Raw genomic sequence first — 22,215 nt, 5'->3', positions numbered from 1 at the left:
CTAAAATAAGGAGATTCCTTCCCTTCATTTTGTTTTGCATTTAAACAGTCATGTGCCCACTGTTTATGTGACCCAGGATAACAAGAGATTCTTCACTTCCTATTTGGCCTCACCAGAGACATCACTGATTTCCTGAAGCTATACTGATGATAAGAAAATAAAAATCTCTCATCAGATATACCAACACCTGACCCAGGAGATCAACCCACTCAGCCTATGTTTCTTATCATTCATAACCTGAGAATCACACCCCATTTTTCTACTTCACAAGAGACTGAAAACAATTCTTTCATTTTAGCTCTAGTTCATTCCAGTTCTCAACAAACTGGCCATATGCCTATGGTGAGAGAGGAATTACCAACAACTAGTTTACAACTACCACCTGAAAGAGACAGTTTTTTAAAAAATTCTTTCAGCGTTCCGTAAGTGTCCAAGTTGAATATAAATAAAAAACCCAAAGTCAATTAAAAGTTCTATCTACCCCATTCTGTTTACAGAAACGATTCTTGAAGATCAGGGCACATTCCCCTTTGCAGCCTTAAGAGCCCATTTCAAAGACATGACCTGAAGCATCAAGCTGACTGAACTCCTAGGAGGGGCTGCAACCTGACAACAGACTCAGGACCTTCCAACCCACACTGTCTCTAATGTGATAGAGAACAACACAAGATGCCTGGCTCTCTCCCTGGCTCAGAGGTATTTAGGCTACTGTGCTCCATCTTTCCAGACCAGAAAATCAGAAAAAAAACTCACTAAGGGTAGAAAAAAGAGACCGAATGGGGAAAGGTCACTGAATCTTCCACAAAACTCAAACAAACTATGAGAGCCAACCGTAATAACCACCTCGCAGCTGTCCCCCAGAAGAGGCGTGACAGAAAAACCACAACCAGGTGGCTGGCATTTCTTTATTTCTTCGCTGGGTCCTGAAAGAGCTCTTCAAATAAAGCAAGTAGAGCATTAAAGTAATAAATTCCCCAACAAATGATAAAGTTCTTCTCATCCAGAGCACTTTCATTAGCCACCTTTCAAAGAGAAAGTGCTCTTCCAAAAATGATGATCCCTTTTTCGGAAGACCAAACTTAGCTAACCAATTTCTCCCAATTTCCAATGAATTACAAAAGCCTCTAAGAAAGACACATACCTTCTTGAGAAAGAATTCTTCAGGTACTACTTAAAACCCAGGTATATAATATATAAAACAGTAAGGCCCCAAGACAATGATTAAACAAGAATGAAATGCCATTTGATAAAATTAAACATCCCCCTGTTTACAACTTTTTAATCTCAAGAGTAAGACAGCATTACAACACGGTGAAAAGAGTACACTAGATAGACTAAGACAATGCCTGAGTTTCAATCCCAGTTCTCTGATCAACTGGGGAGAGAGGGGTAGGCACTAATCAGGCTGTACCTAACCTCTTCAGCTACACACTTGAATCCCGCCCTCTAGATTCTGAATCAGCAGCTCTGGGATGGGGCCAGGAATCTCCTCGGGCAATTCTCATGTCCAGTCTGGGAGCATTTGGGCTGCATGGCCTCCCTCCAAATCTCCTCCCATCTCCAGCACAGAATGACCCTAGAACTCAGAATCACGTTCAGCTTCCTTAGCCAACCTATGGTCTGAAGAGGGCAGTGCCTGGCCAATAGAGAAAAACTAGGAACGGACCTCAGATTCCCAAATAAGCAGCATTCTCAAAGCCAAGATTTCCCAAATTCTTATACTTAATCCCCAACTGCCTTGTTCACCTGACCACCTATTACTAACAATACTATATGCTTTACTTATTTACCTTGTTCACTGTCTGCATCCTAGACTAGAACATAAACTCCGGGAAGGTAGACATCCGTGTGTAAAACAAACTTTCCTACTTTAAAAGAGGAAAAGAAAGGGGACTGTGAAAGAGAAAGTGGAATTCTAGAGGTCTTGGCAATTCCTAACCTCTTTCATGCTGAGAGGAAACGCTTTGGTTCAACACAGTAAGTCCTAAGAGCTCTGCCTCCACAATGCCTTCAACTTCTCTGTCCCTCAGTTTCTACATCAACAGAATAGAGACGGCAGCAGTAGCACCCTCAGGGTTGAATAAGTTAACACATTAAAACGAAACAAAACATTGTTCTTCAAACCAGCTGGACATGCTCCAGCCTCAGAGTCTTTGTATTCACTGATCTCTCCACCTGGAATACTCTTTCTTCTCTCAGGTATCAGTACAGCTCTCTCACATCAAGTATCCCTTCACTTTGGCCTCCCCTGGTACCCATTTAAGATTTCAATCCTGCACACTTCCTAATAGTTGATCCCTGATTAACTTTGCTCCTGAGCACATATCACTAAGCATACTATATACCAAAGTTTACTTATTTATCTTGTTTAAAGTCTATATCCTAGACTAGTATAAGCTACAAGGCTAGAATACAAGGTATGTGTCTGTGTTTGATTGCTATAACCTCCAGCACCCAAAATGTTAGCTATTATCATCCTACACAAGTTCCAAATTTCTAAGCAATAAAGCTTAGAAACCAGACCCAGGTCTGGTCCCACACACTCAAGACCAGAAACCCAAAGTGGTCAACTAGAAGTTAACTAACAATCAAATAAATTACTTCCCTCTCTCCATACTCAATAGGAGAAAAAGCAGAATGGAGCTGAAAGCAGTTTCAAAATACCCACTTAAAAAACAAGAATACTACAGGACTTCCCTGGTGGTGCAGTGGTTAAGAATCCGCCTGCCGGGCTTCCCTGGTGGCGCAGCGGTTGAGAGTCCGCCTGCCGATGCAGGGGACACGGGTTTGTGCCCCGGTCCGGGAAGATCCCACATGCCGAAGGGTGGCTAGGCCCGTGAGCCATGGCCGCTGAGCTTGCGCGTCCGGAGCCTGTGCTCCGCAACAGGAGAGGCCACAACAGTGAGAGGCCCGCGTACCGCAAAAAAGAAAAAAAAAAAATTCACCTGCCAATGCAGGGGACATGGGTTCGAGCCCTGATCCAGGAAGATCCCACATGCCGCGGAGCAACTAACCCTGTGTGCCACAACTACTGAGGCCACGTGCCTAGAGCCTGTGCTCTGCAACAAAGAGAAGCCACCGCAATAAGACGACTTCGGTGCACTGCAACGAAGAGTAGCCCCCATGTACAGCAACGAAGACCCAACGCAGCCAAAAATAAATAAATATTTTTTTAAAATAAAGAAAATTTAAACACACACACAAGTTAGACACCAAAAGGGTTGACCAGTCCAGTTCTCAAGCTCTACCTACTTTCAGTCTGTTCTCCCAAAGGAATTTGTTCAATAGCTCCTTCCAAGAATCCTGACAGTAAAGCCCGACGGTTTTCAACCAGGGCAATACTAGCCCCTGAGAAGTGTTTGGAAACCAATGTACGAAAGTGCCTTTTAGGTTATCACAGCGATTCTGTGGTATTACCGGCATTTATTACCTGGGGAGCAGGATGCCAAATGTCCTGCAATGCATCTCCACACAAAGAAGAGCCTCACTGAGAAATAATGGACTCTAGCCCATTACAAGTCCAGTCTGAGATGGAGAATTTCCTGTAACAATTGACCCTGGAGCAGTGATGGGAAAGGGAATCAGAACTGACTGGCACGTATCCCAAGAGCTCAACAGTACGAAGTCACCCACTAGCCAAGGTAATCATAAATCAAAATTTACTTTATGAAATAGTTGGAAAATAATTTACTGAAGGCGGTACTTCCCCAGTGCATTAATACAATTATAATTATATAGTTATTTGTGATTATTTATATATATCTTTCCCTACTAGAAAGTACTCCATGGCATTATGAACCCTGTTGCCTGATACACTGTAGAAGCTCCTTAAGTAGCTGTTACATTACTGTAAGCAACTGCCAAATGGTAGGCAGGTACTCACAGGTTTTTCAAAAGAAGTTTTGCCACAAGATTTCTTACACTGGCAAGTCCCAACTATTGTATGCTTTAAATTAGACAATATTTCAGTAACAGGACCGGACAATTAAGTGAGCTAAAAAACAAGTTCTTATCCTGAAAATTCTTGAGAAATGGGGCATATGATCAAAGTCCAAGAAAACCTGATGGTATACAAGGAAAACAGGTTGGTATACTTGCCTTCCAGTATATGCTTAATAATTAAAAACTTAACAATATACAGACCTGACTACCCACACGAGGTGTTATGGGTTGACATCAGAAAAAAGTATTTCCTCCCACAAACCATCCTTTGGTGCTTCTACTAGGGAAAGGACCTTATTGTGGATGGACCGCAGCCCAACTGAGTAGGTTAAGAATGAAGCACTAAGTAGGTTTAGACATTTTCTTCCCTACCTATTTGTCATTTATCAGGAATTGATATGGTACACTTAAGGGATACATGGAGAGGCAAGGGGCATATAGCCTTTCAAACAGAGCTTTACCCAGGAGAGTATATATCAACTTTTCAGTAAAGACAACACTTCTAAATCACACCTAGTTCTTTTGACCTAGTTTCTAAAATACTACTCCCTCTTCCATATGTTAAATTGCTTTACAGATAACTGCTCAAAAATAGACAAAAAAGGCAAAGGCAAAACCTGCTTCTAGCCAAAAAACTTGAAGGCCTCCTTGCCTTCTCCTTTAAAAAGCTCTCTTTTCCCCCGTTCCTTTTACTTTATCTGTAACTCCAAACTTGGTCTGGCATGGGTCATATAAAAAGGTTCTAAATCTCTAAGTGCACAGTTTTACATTCTGCCCAAGTTTTTCCTTCTATACTAAAAAAGGTATCTGTGACATCACTTAGCTGTAGGAACTTGATTCACATGCAGTAGGGGAATCTGTTTGCCATCATGCTTTGATTGTAATCAATCCAATCAAGTACTATATTTTGATAAAGACACTGAGAAGCAGCAGCCATGGCACTTTCATTAATTCCTAGGGCTGCCCTGGACCACTTTCCAAAAATGCCAGCCTTTCCCTTGGTCCCCCTATGTCCACTATAACAGGCACAATAAAATACGTTAAAGAACGGCCAAGTGCACAGCCTACCTTATTAAGATTATAGATGCTTCCAAATCCTCAGGCTTTTTTAAGGTCAGCAGTTCCCTGAATGAAAAGCCATAGAGTACTATAGATTCTCCTATTCTTTTCAGAGCTCCAAAAGTACATTGGTACCAACCTCCCCTCCTCTACACCACTGTCCACACAAATGTGTACTGAAGACCCTGGCTTCATCATTTATACGAGAAATGCGTGAGACTAGACCAAAGTTACCAGCTGTCTTTCCTGCTATCTGTGGCCAGTATAATCAAATTGCGATGAATACTTGTCACGCTAAGCTATGGAAATCTAGCTAATATTTATCCGTACCCCACCCCAAGTCTGTTTTGGCTCATACACTCTTTTGAGATTGCTGTGTTCACTCACCCAGACACATTTACCAAAGGGAAATTCTGTGTGCCTTGAATAAGGCAATCTCAATCTCATTTTATTTTAACCCAAAATACCATAATGAGACCACATATTGGTCACTTGAGGTTTTATGTAGGGGTTTTGAAGAAGCCAATTCAAAGCTGCACTGGGAAAGCAGAAGATTCAAATCACAGACTAGAAAGAAAAACAAGAATGTTACAAATCTGTCTTAGACCAACAGATCCTCCAAAACAGATTAAGGAGGGCTAAGAAAGTCTCCAGACCAAAGGCAATAAGGTGAGAAAAGAGAAGAGGGAGAGATCATCTAGGAAACTTCTGTTTCTTAGTTTATTAGACAAAGACACGTCCTGCCTCTAGTTAGCCAGGCCATTCCAACAGAGGTAAGCAGATACCAGGAATCTTCACTGAAACGATGTTGATCTGAAAGTGGTATAAATTGCCTCTCCGGTTCTCTTAAGACATTTTGTCAGCTCTGGTGTGTTAAAGCTACTGAAGTCTCCATGTGCTTTGCATTCTACTAACAGTTAGAAACCAAAGGAAAGAATGAAAAAGGAAAAAAACAAGAACAGAGAGAAAATAAAGCTGAATGGCAGAGGGATGATAAAGTGAGTCTAGAACACAAAAACACACACACGGAACATATGACTACCAGAGTATTGTCTGTACATACAAATATCAAATCACAGATCAAACTGTCAGCATACTGCCTCCTGGAAGCCTCTGCCTTCATCGCAGCCAGGTCACAGTGATCACAGCTTCCCTTCTCAGGCAGGAGGGAAAAGAGGTCTGGTACAGGAAACATGTTTTTAATGGGAAGGACTGAGAAACCACATCAGGTTTTCAGAAAGCCCCCATGAACTACAACACTGGTTCTCCACTTGGTCTTTGCATTATTAATGTTTATTATCTGACCATTTCTGTAACTTCCATCTCTGTGCCAAGCACAATCCTTATTAAGTCATACAACTAGGGACAGACAGGTTTTGGCTCAAATGTCCATTCCTCGAAGAGACCTCATACACTTCAGAGATGGGGTAACTTGTCAGGAGTCTTCTTAGAGGGTTTATTTACTAGGACTTCACAACAAGGGACACAAAGAAAGGAATCACAGCAAAACTCAAGGTGGCCACTGGGGCACTGAGGGGTGGAGGATGAGAGACAGAGGAAAGTCATTAAGAATGGTCTATACTCAGAGACCACCAGATTCTCAGATCAGCTGGCCATCAACGAGCAGAAAGGATATCATGGCATTTAATTAAGGTTTCAAATACTAGCCTCTGAGGCGCATTTTCAAGAATGACTTTTTTGGGCAGTTTTATCAACTGGTCATACTTGGAGGCCACCACCCTAAAATGAGCTTTTCCACCTTCATCAAACCAGAACCATCCTCATGCTACGCCACCAAAGAGCTAAAAGAGAAATGGAGGGCAGGGAGTCCCTAGGTCCTATAAACAAACAGAGTGTGTCATTACTGTATAGAAGATCCATCTCAAAAGTACTTTCTTTCTTCTCCCCCAACCCCTAGCACTTTTAACCTTTTCTCCAACCAATAACACACTTTCAACATCATGGGACGGGCAGATGCATCTGGAACATTAGCCTTTGGTATAATTTGGAAGAAGCCCCTCAGGTATTTCAGATATATTCTGTAGCCTAGCTGAGCATAAATCCAGTAGTTCTCAAACTTGAGTGTGCATTATAGTGGCCTGGAGGTTTTGTTAAAACATACTGCCAGAGTTTTGGATTCAGTACGTCTGGATGAGTATTTGCATTTCTAAACAGGGCCCAGGTAAAAATGCTATGGGCCCAGATAAAAACTATGGGATAGCTTTTAATTCAGCACAGACTAACGCTGTTTGTCTTTAACAATTCTATCCCCCTCTCAAGCAGGGGCCTCTACCAACTAGGAGCTGTGTTCGAATTTTATTGGATAACAAGTAATACTTACATATATGTTATTTAATGTTTACTACAGCTGCAAGTAGATATTTTTCCTTATCATACAGTTGAGGATACAGATTCAGAGAAGTGACTTGCCTCAAGTCACACAGCCTAAGGGAACTTTAAACCTCGCTTTTAGAGCTGACTCTGACATGAAACTGTGTGAGGCACTTAACCTTTACGTGTTCACTTCCCTGAAGTGGAAAACTGAGACAATAATCCTCATCTCTCCAGTGAGTGCTCCAAGTTCTAGAAAGTAAAATCACTCTGCAAATATTTTCATAATGCAAGTTACTCTCATTTAGGTCAAAGTGAAGGGCTCTATCTTTGAGCCTGAATCCTACCTCTATCCCCACTCTCAAAGAGAAAAGGGCCTAAGGACCAAATCCTGCCAATTCTTACCATCGGGATCATATAGACATTCATCAAAAACCTAAATAAAATTCTAAATGGAAGAGATGGATGGGACAGAAATCTAGGCATAATGTCAAACTGTAACTAAAGGCTTTTCAGTCTTTCACCCCATTTAAGAGTTCTAGGGACTTCCTTCGTGGTCCAGTGGCTAAGAATCTGAGCTCCCAATGCAGGGGGCCCGGGTTCCATCCCTGGTCGGGGAACTAGATCCCACATGCACGCTGCAACTGAAGGTCTCGCATGCCGCAATGAAGACCTGGCACAGCCTAAATAACTAAATAGTTTTTTTAAAAAAGAGTTCTAGATTATTGCAAAAAATAATGTCCCAACAAGGTCTAGTGCTTGAATAATTTATTTTGGAGAAGCAAACTTAGTATCTTATAATGTTACACAGCTCTGGAGAATCAGACAAACCTTGATTCAAACCTAAACCCTACCTTTTACTAGTTTTTTGTCCTAGGGCGAATTTCTCATTCTTACTCTACTTCCTCATCTGTAAAGTGGGAGGAATAACTCTAGAACCCACCTCTCATGATTGTGAAGATTAAATAAAGAAATTCATGGACAGACCCAAGCATAGTGCTTGGCACATAGCAAGTACTCAACTACATGGTAATTATCATTAATATTCACCCCCAACACAGCATCACTTGAAAACAGGGAACTCAGTGAGGTCCCTGGCCTACCCCTGGCCCAGGACAAAGTTGTGGACAAACTACCTATAGAATTGATCCCCAAATCCTTATTAATATCTTTGGCAGCCCAGATTCCTAAACAGGTAAAAAGTTAGAAGTCTGGAAACGAAAGGCAGGTTATCCGAATGTGAATCAAGAGTTTCACACTCCTAAACTAATGCCATGAAACTCCATCACCTTCCAACCAGAACAGAATCTTGTCCAAAAGGCAAGAGACAAAGCCATCTGTATTCACCAGAAAAGATGTAGTAACAAAGAGCAACCAATTCCCAGCATTCTGCTCAGGTGATTTGTTCTCTAAGAACAACAGAAAGCTGTAATAAGGTCTACCCAAGAGAGAGGGGAAATCACTGGGCAAGAAGAGCCCAAAGACATATCTGTTTCCTCTTAAAGGAAGCACCCAGCACGATGTAGCCTTTAATCCTCTACCACGTGGCTGAACTCACACTCTTCTTAAAGTCAAAGTACACCAGGCACCAGTCAGTTGAGAATAAACAGCTGGACCCAGATGCACTCATGCAAGTTGTGACCTCAAGGAAAACAGGAGGCAAAATAAAGACACTAAGCGCACAGCAAATGGGTTTTCAAATATCACACCAATCCCTAAACTCCCCTGCTGCCGTCATGCTGGTGCTAGATCTTGAGGGGGGAGTTCCTTTTAACAGAGACGTCTATAAACAAGCAAGCTGAAAGCTAACAAGTTTAAGAGGGAAAAGCATACAAAAATCTTGGCTGCTGGTGATGAGCCACAAAAAAATCATGAACGTGCCAGTGCCAAGGGAGGAGGAAGTCTAATACCTAACATTGCAGACTTACGAACCCAGAAGCAATGAAGCCATAAGGAAGCCCAAATGCAAAAGAGAAAAAAAAACGCACATGGCACATTTCCTCTTCATATTCAAGCAGCACTCTGGGCCTGCAGAGCGCACAGCCCAGTGCCCAAAGCCCCTTAGTATTTCATACCAACATTAACTTCCTGGAGGATGACAAAAATCTGTCCTGGATTACTGAGTGATTTCTAATATGTACCATAACCAACACTAAGTCAACATTTTAGGGATCAAATTTCCTACTCTGCAGCATGTTGGAATGCATTCTTGGCATTAGACTTCTTCCCACTGCAGTCCACCCTTAGAAAATGCAGAAGCCACTGGGAAATACAGACTCAACCTGTCCCAAGACCATCTTCTAGTATGCACAAATGACTGACAAAAATAAAAGTTCACTCAGATGTCCCTTCAAATTCAATAAATACTAATGCCATCCATTTAAATAGGGGGAAGAGCAAGTTCAGGGAAGAATACTCAAGGCAGTTAAGTCAACATTCACCCCAACTTGGATTCTTAAAACCTGGACTGACTAAGGAGTTCATCTCAAGCCCCTACACACTTGCTGGAACCACTGTGCCCAATTCTGAGTTACTGGAAACTCACTTTTGCAAAATGCCAGAATGGCAAGGTAAAGATGGTGGAAGAGATATTTCCAAACTAGAATCTGTATTCAAGACTCCATATCCTTATACTGGAACAGTGTAACCTACCCTCCTCTTCCAGGTGGAAGCACTGTAGTAGCCTGGTACTGGACCCTCCAAGCATCTTCAGTTGTTAAGCATCCACTTACCATTTGAAAAGTGCCAGAAATCACATGTGATCCAATCACACATGGACTAGAAGGTAAAGAGAAACCAAAATCACTACATTTCAGAGGCTCCCATAAGGAATGAGCATGTGTTTGCAGCATTTATGAGCTTCTTGGCCACAGCCAACCTAATCAAAAACAATATTAAAGACCATTTCTGTGAACAGATGGGCAAACTGCGTATGTGCAGGCTTACCCACCCAACAACCCTCAATATAAGGTCTGATCCAAGCAACTCAGCTTGAGCACAGCTCCCAAACCTTCAGAAACAGCAGCAGCCTGAGTCCAGACAGGTACCTCATGGCTCCTGTTTTAAGAAAGGTCAATTAACTTTGCCGAAAAAGAAAAAACTCAGGCTCTCTAACCAAAGTTGAACGACTATCACTGTAGAGTTGTCCAGGGCACACAACTCTGAAGGTGACACAACCTTCCAAACCCAAAATTACTACAAAAGGGCCTCTGAACTAGCCAAGAACTTGGCAGGTTGTACTAAAGGCCCCACATAACCACAGGAACCACTAAGACCCTGAAACCACTCTCTTTCATGGAACTGGTTACAGTCCAAATTCTCAAAGTCACCAGAATGAGACAACTACAGGTCTGGGGATGGATGTGTAACTTGAATTCTATAAAGCCCATGAAACTCAGAGTAGCATTATGAAGAAGCAAATTAATATTTTAACTTTCGCCTTCTTGGACATTTAACTTCACAAATCACTGCCTCTGGAAAGCTGTCCCAGGTTTACTCTGCCCAAATGTCATTGCTCCTTATTCTCAGATTCCTTCAGCCCATACACTTAGTTTGGTCTGTATCCATTTGTAAAACCCTGCTTTGCAAGTTTTCCAAATGTGTACACGTAAGCATGCTTCCCAAGAAAACTAAATTCCTCTGAAGCAGATATTGCCTCTATCTTTTAAGTCCCTCCCTAGTATCTAGTAGGTATGTTCACAAAGAGCTACATCCCACCCCCATTTGAATCTCCAGACCCCCCTGAGCTAGAAATCATCCTCTCAGCAACAAGCCTGAAGTTCTAATACCCTCCCTACCACCATACTGGGGAAAGGCCTGGGCAATCAATGTCAGTGTCAACCCAAGTTTTTGTATCTTGTTTTAAAACAAGCTGATAGCCTTTGGTGAGTTAGCTGAACCTAACTAAAAATTATGGTCAGGGCCATAATTACATTCATACTCCCTACTACTATGCTGAGTCAAAAAGGCACTTCCAGGACTCTGGTCTAAAGAACACTTCTTGTGAAGAACACTGGTGTCAGAGTCAGTGGATTACGTTTAAAAAGAGACTTTGAGAAAGTAAATCCGGTCATCTCACAAGGCTACCAAGGGAGAGTACCATAGGCAGACAGATAAAACACTTCTAAAATACCTCCTCCTCCATAAAAAGAATGTTTTACCAGAAGAACCAGAAACGTTTTTAATCCTAAAATGGCAATTTTAAAAACAAAGATTGAATCTACTCACATAACCCTTCAGGCAGGACTTAGCGACTCCGCAAACACTGTAATGACCCAGGAACCTGGGGCATTAATTTTAATATAAAAATAAGTGATGGGGCTTCCCTGGTGGCGCAGTGGTTGAGAGTCCGCCTGCCGATGCAGGGGACACGGGTTCATGCCCCGGTCCGGGAGGATCCCACATGCCGCGGAGCGGCTGGGTCCGTGAGCCATGGCCGCTGAGCCTGCGCGTCCGGAGCCTGTGCTCTGCAGCGGGAGAGGCCACAGCGGTGAGAGGCCCCCCGCGTACCACAAACAAAAACAAAAACAAACAAACAAAAAATAAGTGATGCACAGGAGTCCAGTAAAAGCTATATAAATTAAACCCAGCCCGGGCTTCCCTGGTGGCACAGTGGTTAAAAATCGCCTGCCAATGCAGGAGGGGACACGGGTTCGAGCCCTGGTCCAGGAAGATCCCACTAAGCCTGGTGCAACTAAGCCCGTAAGCCACAACTACTGAGCCCACGTGCCACAACTACTGAAGCCCGAGCGCCTAGAGCCCGTGCTCCCTAACAAGAGAAGCCACCACAGTGAGGAGCCCGCGCACCACAATGAAGAGTAGCCCCCTCTCACCACAACTAGAGAAAGCCTGCACGCAGCAACGGAGACCCAATGCAGCCAAAAATAAATTAATAAATTAATTAATTAAAAAAAAATTAAACCTGGCCCTTGCAGGAGTGGGCTTATAATCCTGCAAGCCAAAGCAGAACAGAGGCTGAGGACAGCACTGAAGTAGTAGTATCTTTTTTTCCTTTTTGGTATTCCAAAAATGCAAACCCAACCCTAAAAACATCTCACCAAACTACAGAAACGTTCTGAAAGAACAATGCTTTAAATTTAAAACTCACAGTCTCATAAAGCAAGCTTTAGGAGCACACTTAGTTCACTAACTGAAAATTAGGACCTTCTTTCCAAACTTCTGTTTATTTTCACTCTGAAACTGCAACTGATTTTAAACAGGGCTCCACGTGCCCTGAACTCAGCATGGAGCCAGAACCAGGGAGGTTTCTCTTCCAGGGCATCATCTTTTCACTTCAAACCTCTTTTAGATCATTTCTTCTCATCTCCATGCTCTCCACCCCCACCTCTACCCCCCAGCATTACCCTCTCTTCCCTACCCCCAAGTCTTTTTCTCCAATGTTATTTTATTCCACCATGTGAGAAGAAACTAGCATTATCTTTGCTTGAAAACTGTTTATTAATTTGCCTGTCAAACATTCTATAGAGCCGTTTACATCTTACTATAGAAACCTCCTGGGTACATATTGACAGCTCAGCAAGTATTTACACAAAGCTCTGAAACACTTGGCTCCTTCAGAGAGAAGAAGCTGCTGTGTCAAGCAAAGAATTATCAAACACCTTTCCCTCTACCTTTTTCCCTCTTTCATAAAGGGAAGCTTCCTTCTAGCACACCTCTAAGATGCCTAAATTACACTTTTTAACTACTAAACCAGGAGGAGAAAAATTGGAAATTCTGGTATACTGGAGAACAGCCGAAAGAACAGCATTTCCAGGACCAACTGCAAACCACACAACATAGTTTTAAAAAAGCAACAGGGGTATGAGAAATGGCAATACACCTATGAAGCTGACCCTGAGACGCTTAGCTTTTCCTGTTCCTGTTCCAGTCTCAGGAACTTTTGCTCCTCTCTCAGCAAAACTTACAGGGCAAGTTCAGGCACTCAGATTACAACCAACTGCCCAAACCAGACCTAGAACTGCCCAAACACCAGAAGAGTCTGGAGAGCTTAATACTACCTCTCCCCACCTTCCTATCCACCCCCCACCAAAGAAACAGTGTTAATGCTGAATTTATGAATATCCACTCCTCACCCCCTCCCTAATCTAGCCAAAATCCCCTCATGGAGATTCTGAAGGAACTATTTTTCAAGTCTTGCTCTAATGAAGTCTAATTTTTCAATTACTGTTTAGTGTATTAATACCACCAGCCAGGTGGAATGACTAATGACAACCAGATTAACAGTCTCAAAGCAAAACAATCTGGTAGGGCCTTTTCTGTGAAGGGCCACAGACCACAGTGGCACCCAACTATTTAGATCTTGTTCCTGTAAGTCCTCAAGAGAAAACAGACTTGAGTTCCTTGAGCCCAGGGAAAGAAAGATGGTCTCAGGATCCCTGTTGAAAAAGGTACAGGAAGAAGCTGCCCTCCTAACAAGCCACGTATGGAAGCACAGACAGATGTGTAGCATCAGAGAAGGTTATGCAGTTCACCAGCTTTGCTTTACCAGCGAAGAGAAAATGAAACAGAGAAGGCAAATGCCCTGCCCAAAGTCACACAGCTTAATCCAGAGCTGCATCTGGAACCAAAGCTCCTCTTCCTTCTGACTCCTGCACTCTTTACTGCTCACTACTATACCACACACAACTCGATGCACATCAGTAATGATAATGACCTATCTAAACAGGGAAAAACCCAGAAATGAAAGCCAAGGGAATCAGGACTCCATTTCAGAGACCAAGGTATCATCCCATCTCACTGGCAGGAAAGAACTATTTAGTGCCAATTCATTTTGAATGCCATATTTTAGCCATATTTGCATGCTTCAGTTGCTTCTAGAATTTTGGGATTTGACGCCAATCAATACAAACTTTGGGGGATGGGAATGGGAAAAGACCCTGACCATTACTTTGTTAGCTTATTTCCACGTTTTAAAAAAGGTTCACTGGGACTTCCCTGGGGCGCAGTGGTTAAGAATCCGCCTGCTGATGCAGGAGACATAGCTTCAATCCCTGGTCCAGGAAGATCCCACATGCCATGGGGCAACTAAGCCTGTGAGCCAGAACTACCAAGCCTGCGCTCTAGAGCCCGCGTGCTGCAACTACTGAAGCCCAAGCACCTAGAGCGTGTGCTCCACAGCAAGAGAAGCCACCGAAATGAGAAGCCCACACACCGCAAGGAAGTGCAGCCCCTGCTTGCCGCAACTAGAGAAAGCCCGTACGCAGACCAACGCAGCCATAAATATATACATACATACGTACATACACACAATAAGGTTCGCTAACTTTGCAAAAGGGTGACTGTAGACTTCACACCCTACAGGAGTCAATCTAACATATGAATATTTAATGCAATCCAAATCATCTTGTTACAGCAGGTGCCACTTGTCATGGTTACTCTGTGCCACACACAAGGGAAGGAACCTTAAAAAATCCCCACAGGGCCCAATACAAAGAAGCCAGCCTTGGTCCTGACTGCTTTCTCTCTTCTCTCACCATCATCCCAACCTTCATCAGCCCAGTTCTCTCATGGAAAGCAGAGAAACATGAAGCCCTCACAACTAAGTGCCGTCTCAGTGTGGTTTTCCTGATCCCTCCTACTTGAGAGAGCTCCAAGAGTCCTGTGTTTCAGCCAGCCCAGAATTTCTGCCAGTAGGCATTCCCATAAGCCCAGGATTCCTGTATTTGTTTCCCAGGAGTCGGAAATATCATTTGATATTTCCATAGCAGGAACTAACAGCCAAGCTTCTACAATCAAATCCACCTTGATCCTGGACTACATATTCTATTGGATTTTTTACTTTGATGAGCGTAGTCTACCAGCTCAAGGTACTACAGCTAAAAAAAAAAAAAGCTTTACACGAGGTTCAAGAACATAGGTGACTGAAAAGTATTTCATCAGTAGCAGGATTCAACACCTTGAGATACAATACTACTTATGGAAAGGCATAAAGGAAAAGTTTGTTTGATGGGATCCAACCAGCTCCTGTGAAAAGACAGAGCCACAATACACACACATACCTAAGATTCAGTCAAATGAACATTACCACCTTAGCTGTGTTAATCAAGTCCCTGCAAAAACTTTTTCTTCCAACATCTTTATTAGAGTATAATTGCTTTACAATGGTGTGTTAGTTTCTGCCTTATAACAAAGTGAAACACTTGCAAAAAACTCTTAATTCACGACTGAGTTAGGGAAAGAAGAGAACAAACCAAGATCTTATTATTTAAGAATGCTTAAGAATAGGGCATCGTGGTCTGACAAGTAGTTTAACCTTAAGTAGCAAAAAGGAATTCAGAACGAAATCTACCTACCTACAACCTTCATCTAGATGACACACATGAAGCAACCCACAAAACTGGAAGTTGCACTGTCTCCTCTACAAGTGAATGCTCACCAGCCCATGCTCTGGGTCTCAGGAGAACAGGTAACTGAACTGAAATCCTACAGGAATCTATGTTGTGTGAAGTGCTAGGCCTGTTAATGTTAAAAGGGAATAAGAAAATTTGCACAAAGGCAGCACAGACAAGCTTCCAAACAGGGACTGTATCTACTTTCCTACCATTTATCCAGCACAGACCATAGTGCCTAGTACATAGAAAGTGCTCAAATATTTAATGACTGAAAAACAGAAATTACTATACGGCAAAAATTGGTTTTACCAAAAAAAAAAAAAAAAAAAAAAGAATTTGCTTGAATATCCCCAAGCTGAAAGAATTCAAATTAATTTTTGTTTTTAAATGAGCCTTGACTTACCCCAAATTATTTCATCTGATGGTTTAAGAATAGTAAATTTCTTAGCCTCCTTTCCCCCTCACCCTCAAAAGGGAAAAAATGAGGGAAAAGAGATAAACTATAGAATGACCCAGAGAGAAGATGTTCTAAGACAAAATTTCTCCTCCAGACACTAGGAATCTAATTTAAAATTCCCCTATTTCTTGCCCAGATGTATAACATCATGGAAGACACAGAGTCAAGGCACAGACCTCTAAACCTGCTACCTGACATAAATATTTTCAAAATTCCCAGCTCAACGTAAGAGTAGAAAAGCAGTTCTAAGATGGGGAGGGAATACATCTAATTAGGCCGCCGAAGTGAACAAAATGTGAACAAAATCTCATAGGACAAAGGTACAACTGGGTACTGCTGGGAGAGGGGCAGACATGAAGGAAGACTTTTTTCTGCTTTGAAAAGATAGATGACTCCAAAGAATACCCAATATTCCTGGCCAAAGCACTGAAGACAGAACATGATGAAGAGGAAGGGCAAAATAAAACAGAATACATAAAAACACACCTAAAACTTGTAATTTCTAAGCAAGTCTTAAGTATCATTGTAGGTCATATCTTTGTTATCTTGGAAGACAGAAATAAATGGAACTTAAAATGCAAAGAAAAAAACTGGTTGACCTCTATTTCAAAGCTGTAAAATGAATGATGACAAAATAGAAAACTAGGCTTTTTGATATTTCCAGGAACAAATGATAAATTTCACCAAGCCAAGCCTTTAAGAAACAGCCCCTCTCAAGATCAAAAAAGATGTCCTTCCCTTTAAATTGATCTGCTCTCCCCAAGTTCAATTAACAAAAGAAAGTGTTAACATGTAAACAAATAATGAGGCCAGCCTTCCTTAAAACAGTACACCTAAATATGAAATTCTCTTTCAGAAAGCTTTCAGTTCTCAAAGTTTTTTCCTACCCCCTCTGATAAAGTTCCCACATTTGCCACTCAATAAAAAGGTCAGTAAAATAATATCAGTTCTGCAAAGCGAACAGGGTCAAAATTACTCAAGACAAACGCATCTACAGAGCCATCAAAGAAGTCATTTATACCATCAGGAAAGTCACAAAACCAAAACAAACAGCAAACCCATTGTAGAGAAAAACTCAGCTACTGTTCTGACAACACAGAATCTATTTCAGTCTGCATAAAACATAACAAGCAAAATAAATCCAAGGTACAAGCAAAATGCCACTGCCTCCTCTTTTGTTTCGGGCACAATGTAACAAGGGCAGCCTGTCTGGGACTCTGCTCCTGCTGATACAGTATTGCTGCTTAAACCTCCCTCCTCAAGGTCACAGCCAATTTCAGCTCTGGAATAAAAGGCAGATAGTGGCAGCGATGGTTTGGGTTATCACTGGTAGAAAAGCAGAGTGTAAAAGTTTATGAGCTCATCAGGATTGTTGTACCATTACATCAGAGGCAATTATAAATGGCCAAGAGCAGGAGATGGGGAGCCAATCAGATCACAGATAGGATGTCAACCTAAGACCAACTGTCTCCTGGCTTTGACAGAAGGATTTTACCTCCATAATTCAAATCCCAAACCAAAGCAATCTGCACTTACTACTCCAATCACTCAGCTGTTTACCAGCACTTCCAGGGAGAAGCCCAGGCCACAGGGCCGACGGAGACTAAGACAGGAGACGGCCCGGGCTGCCCTGGGTGGACCGCAGCCGGCCTCTAGCTGCTCCCAAGCAGGCCCCTGCCCTCCCTCGAGGTCCCCCCGAGCCCGAGGGGCCCCTCCTTGAAAACACAGATGGGGACCGGCCTAGAAGAAGGTGGGCGGTGGGGGGAGGAGCAGAGAGGAGCGGCAGGTGAGCAAATAACTGTTCACTCAACTCCAGACCTCCTAGCACTGCCTATACCCCTAACCTGACCCCCCAGCACCCCGTCACCCCGGGCCGGGCCCTTTCCCGCACACTCTGCTTCGCACCCCCTGGGAGACTCCCAGAGCTGGAAGGCACCAGGGTAGAGGGAGAAGGGGAGCAGACACCTCAGGGAAAGCCCCACACAAAGGCTGAAGGAGGGAAAGAGAGTAAGGCAGACAGGCAGCCATTTTAAGAGGGAAGAGCGAGACAATGGCAGCTCCCCAGCAGTGGGGGCCCCGGACTGGGGGTAGCCCACGGCTGTGGCCTGCTCCCCGCCGCCGCCCCCCCACTCCCATGACCCCGCTCGCCCCAGGCCCCTCCCCACTCAGCCGTGTACCTGCGGGGTCCGGGCGAGCGGCTGACCCCCGCCGCCGCTGCTCCCGGGGCTCATGGGCGCGTGGTGGCTCCTTTGTTGGGCTCCTCCCGAGGCGGCCGCCGCCGCCGCCGCCGCCGCAGCAGCAGCCCCCCAGCACTGCGAGGCCATGTCCGCCGGGCCCTTGCCAGCGCCCCCGTCCTGGGGCCCGCCGCCGTAGTCGCCCCCGGGGTAGCCCTGGTAGCCCCGGGCCGAGCTGGGCGACGTGAGCAGTTGGTTGAGGGTGGGGGTGGCGGTGGGCTGGGGGGTTCCCCCTCCGGCCGCTGTGGGGCCGCCTCCCCCCATGGCCCCGAAGCGCTGCTGAGCGAAGGACGAAGACGACGAGGAGGCGGAGGCGCTGGAGGAGGGAGGCGGCTTGGAGCCGGCGGCCGCCGCCGCGCCGGACCCCGGAGTGCCACCTCTCGGGGAGCTCAGCGCGTAGGCCTGGGGGGGCGGGGGGTAGGCGCTGCGGTTGGGGTAGTAGGAGTTGTACTGGTGGTTGGGGAAGCCGTGGTCGTGCGAGTTCTGCTGGGGCCCCGCGTAGGGCTCCAGGCCCCCGCCGCCGCCGCCGCTCTGCAGCGCTGCCAGGCCAGGGCTTTGTTGTCCGCCATGTTGTTGGTGGAAGACGGCGGCCGCCGCGGCGGCGACGGCAGACGGGCTCCGGCCGTAGGGTTGCCCGAAGCCGTAGGCTGGGGGCGGCAAGGCGGCCGCGGCTGAGTGAGGAGGCGCCCCCACCCCGTCGCTGCTGCCGCCACCACCGCCGCCGGGCGGCTCCGTGAGGTTATTGTTCAGGGCGGGCCTAGGGCCCGCGTTCCCGTTCGAGTTCTTCAGGTCCGGCTCCGCGCCGGGCCCGCCACCGCCGCCGGCTCCGCCGCCGCCGCCACCCCCATTGCTCTCAGCCCCGTCCTGCAGCTCTTTTCCCAGTGGCTGCGGCGGCCCCACGGCGGGGCCCTCGCTTTCCTGCCCGGCGGCTGCCTTCATTTCCCCGCGCTCGGCCGCTACCGCCGCCGCCTCGCCCCCCGCCTCCTCCCGCTGCTGCTGCTCCGCTTTCTTCAGCTCCGAGGGCGGCGGCGGCGGGTTGCCCAGGCTGCTGGCGGCGGCGGGGGCGACCTGCGCGGCCATGATCCCCGCTGTCTCGTCCGCAGAGAGACCCGGCCCTGTCTTCGTCTTCTTTCCCCCTCCCACCCCGCCCCGGGGCCGAATCCCCCGGGCTGCCCTCCCCACTCGCCCGGGCGGGCCTCGCGGGGCTCCGCTGCTGCGCTGCGCTCGCTCGCTCCTCTCCCCCCCGCCCCGCCGGCTCAGGCTCCGGGCTGGCGGCGGCGGAGGAGGAGGAGGCGGCGGCGGCCGAGGCGCCGGCGGCTCAGCTGCTCCCGGCTCTGTAGGCTCGGGACCCGGCTCTCCCGGCTCATTCCCCCCAAGCCCTTGCCTGGGAATGAGGGGGGCGGCGGAGGCTCCGCTCCCCAGGGCCTGGCCCCGCTGTGACTCTCCGCTTTCTGCTGCCGGAGAAAGGAGGAGGGAGGGAGGGAGGGAGGCAAGCGAGGGGGAGGGGGCGGGGAGGGAGGGAGGGAGCGGGGGGAGGGGGACCCGGGACGGGCGGGCTGGAGGGCGCGCGGCAGCAGCCCAGGCGCCGGGAGATAGAGTCGGAGCGTAGGCCGGGCCGGGCGCCCTGCCTCCCCTCCCCGGCCGCGGCGCGGGCTGAGGTTGCTGCGCGGCAGCGGGCGGGCGAGCGGGCGGGCGGCCGGACTGAGCGGCTAGAGCGCCCCACTCTCCTCCGAGTCCCCCTCACTCCGACACGAGGCTCAGCACTGCCATTTTACCCAGCGCCGTCGCGGCCGCCTGGCAAACCCGGAGCGGAGCGCGGAGCGGGCGCAGGCCGTGGAACGGACTCGCTCCCGTCCCTTCACAAAGGAGGAGGGGAGAGAACCAGCCGCGGCGGCGGCAGGCCCTCTGCCGCTTTCGCTCGGCAGCGCCGCCGCCGAAGGCTTCGGGGAAAACCCGGCCCGGAGCTCGCGCCTCTCCGGAGCCTGCGCCGCCTCCCTCCTGGCGTTCCTACCCAGGTCGGTCCCCTCCAGGCCGCGCGTAGGGGAGCGGGCAACCGTGAAGTTTACTTGGGGCTGCAAAATTGGCCTGAGCCCGAGACCGCGGCCGCCTCGGCCCAGGCCTGACCCCCTGGCAGCGGGCCTGGTCTCTTGGCTGCTACTTAGCACCTCTACAGCACTTTTCTTCTTCAAAACCTTTTACAAACCCGCTCCAAAGAACCAGCTGAGTCTTACAGTTTATCCCCTTTGCAAGCTGCATGGAATGACAGATCATTGTTTTAGACTTTCCGTTTTCCCACTCCTCTGCCCTCATTAGCCAGTCCTCACAGGCCCTGGGGGCATGAGGTCTATTATCTCCATTTTACAGAATCAAGACAGAGTGTAGGGGACTGCCCTGTCACTTAAAGTCAGAGCAGAGGAGGGTGGCTTTAAAAAGCAGCAGAGTCCCCACAGCTGCCCCTAACTACTTAGCATTAAAAACAAACAAAAAACAGTGGTCACGGGCTTCCCTGGTGGCACAGTGGTTAAGAATCCGCCTGCCAATGCAGGGGACACAGGTTTGAGCCCTGACCGGGCAAGATCCCACATCCGCAGAGCAACTACACCCGTGAGCCACAACTACTGAAGCCCGCGTGCCTAGAACCCGTGCTCCACAACAGGAGAAGCCACAGCAATGAGAAGCCCGCGCACCGCAACAAAGAGTAGCCCCCACTCATGGCAACTAGAGAAAGCCCGTGCACGGCAACAAAGACCCAATGCAGACAAAAATTTTTTAATTAATTAAAAAAAAAAAAACAGTGGTCAAGTTGTGCCATATTCAACAATGTGATCAGAACATCAGAATGGGTTTGAGATCAAAGCTGGTCATCTCAACACTGACTTAAAATAGTCACCACTGAAGCTACTTTGAGGGCATATGACAGCCTTCTAGCGGGAGAACACAAGCACCACCTTTGCCCACAATGATCAAGAGCCCCAGTCTCCAAAGACAGTACCTGTAAAACTGTAAACAGATCACAGAAGAGGCTTCAGGGACTGGAGGAACCTAAGTGTTCAAAGAAACCACTGCAGAAGAGGGATGACCAAATGGAGGAAACTATTTTCGCCTTAAAGAGAGAAAAGGTGCAGTCTAAGAGGTCACTTAGAAAACAGATGCAACCCAAATTTGTTTTCTGTCCTACACTGTAAAGAATCATCAAAGTTTACCATTACATTCTAAGAGATGCTGATTGAGCTACAGGCATACATAGAAAATTCTAGATCCACAGGCCCCACTGAACCCCAGCAGCAGCCTTTTCCTCCTCTGGCTGACTTGGAATGCTCTGACATGACAGGCTACAAAAGCCAGAGGGGATTCCAGCTCCTCACCAAGCCCAAGGCTGCCTTGGGAGAGGCCAAGCCAGCTAGTCACTAGACACCAGGGCCTTTTTCCCCCTTAGAGTCTGTAAATGGAGACTTCATGGCCACAGAACCATTACCTTAGAACTTCCAGATTCTGCAGGCCCCTGGAGTTTTGGCCATGCCACTGGTCACTGTGAATAATTCCGAAAACCTGAACTCATTCTTACCCCCAAGAAAACCTAAGAGCATCTTACACTAAAAAAGCAAAAACTTCCTACTGGTGTTTTCTTTCCCCCCAAGCCAAGAACCAAACCGGCCTACCAGGATCTGACTGACTGGAATGGACCAGTGCCCTCCTTTCACTCACAGTCCTCAGGGGCAACAACTCGCCCAGTGCATTCAGTCCTAGAAACCAGATTATAGGCTGCCTCTTAAATGGAGCTTGGCCATTTAATCTACTGCCTCTGAGCTGGCAAACAGTCCTGAGTCCTGCACACAAATGA

At 46.6% G+C, this 22,215-nt stretch overlaps 1 protein-coding gene across 2 annotated transcripts in view; it reads right to left on the bottom strand.

Annotated features, from left to right (window-relative positions):
- The window catches only part of ARID1A (AT-rich interaction domain 1A), a 69,553-nt gene extending 49,724 nt beyond the window's left edge, over positions 1-19,829 (bottom strand). For both annotated transcript variants that reach the window (XM_032612956.1, XM_032612965.1), the window contains exon 1: positions 18,318-19,829. In XM_032612956.1, the coding sequence (XP_032468847.1) occupies positions 18,318-19,454 (1,137 nt within the window). In that variant the 5' untranslated portion in view covers positions 19,455-19,829. The remainder of the gene's footprint in view (positions 1-18,317) is intronic.
- Positions 19,830-22,215: the final 2,386 nt, after the last annotated feature.

The sequence above is a fragment of the Phocoena sinus genome, chromosome 1 (assembly GCF_008692025.1).
Source record: "Phocoena sinus isolate mPhoSin1 chromosome 1, mPhoSin1.pri, whole genome shotgun sequence".
NCBI lineage: Eukaryota > Metazoa > Chordata > Mammalia > Artiodactyla > Phocoenidae > Phocoena > Phocoena sinus.
Note: the sequence above shows the minus strand (reverse complement) of the source record. Positions and strands in the feature narration are given on the sequence as shown.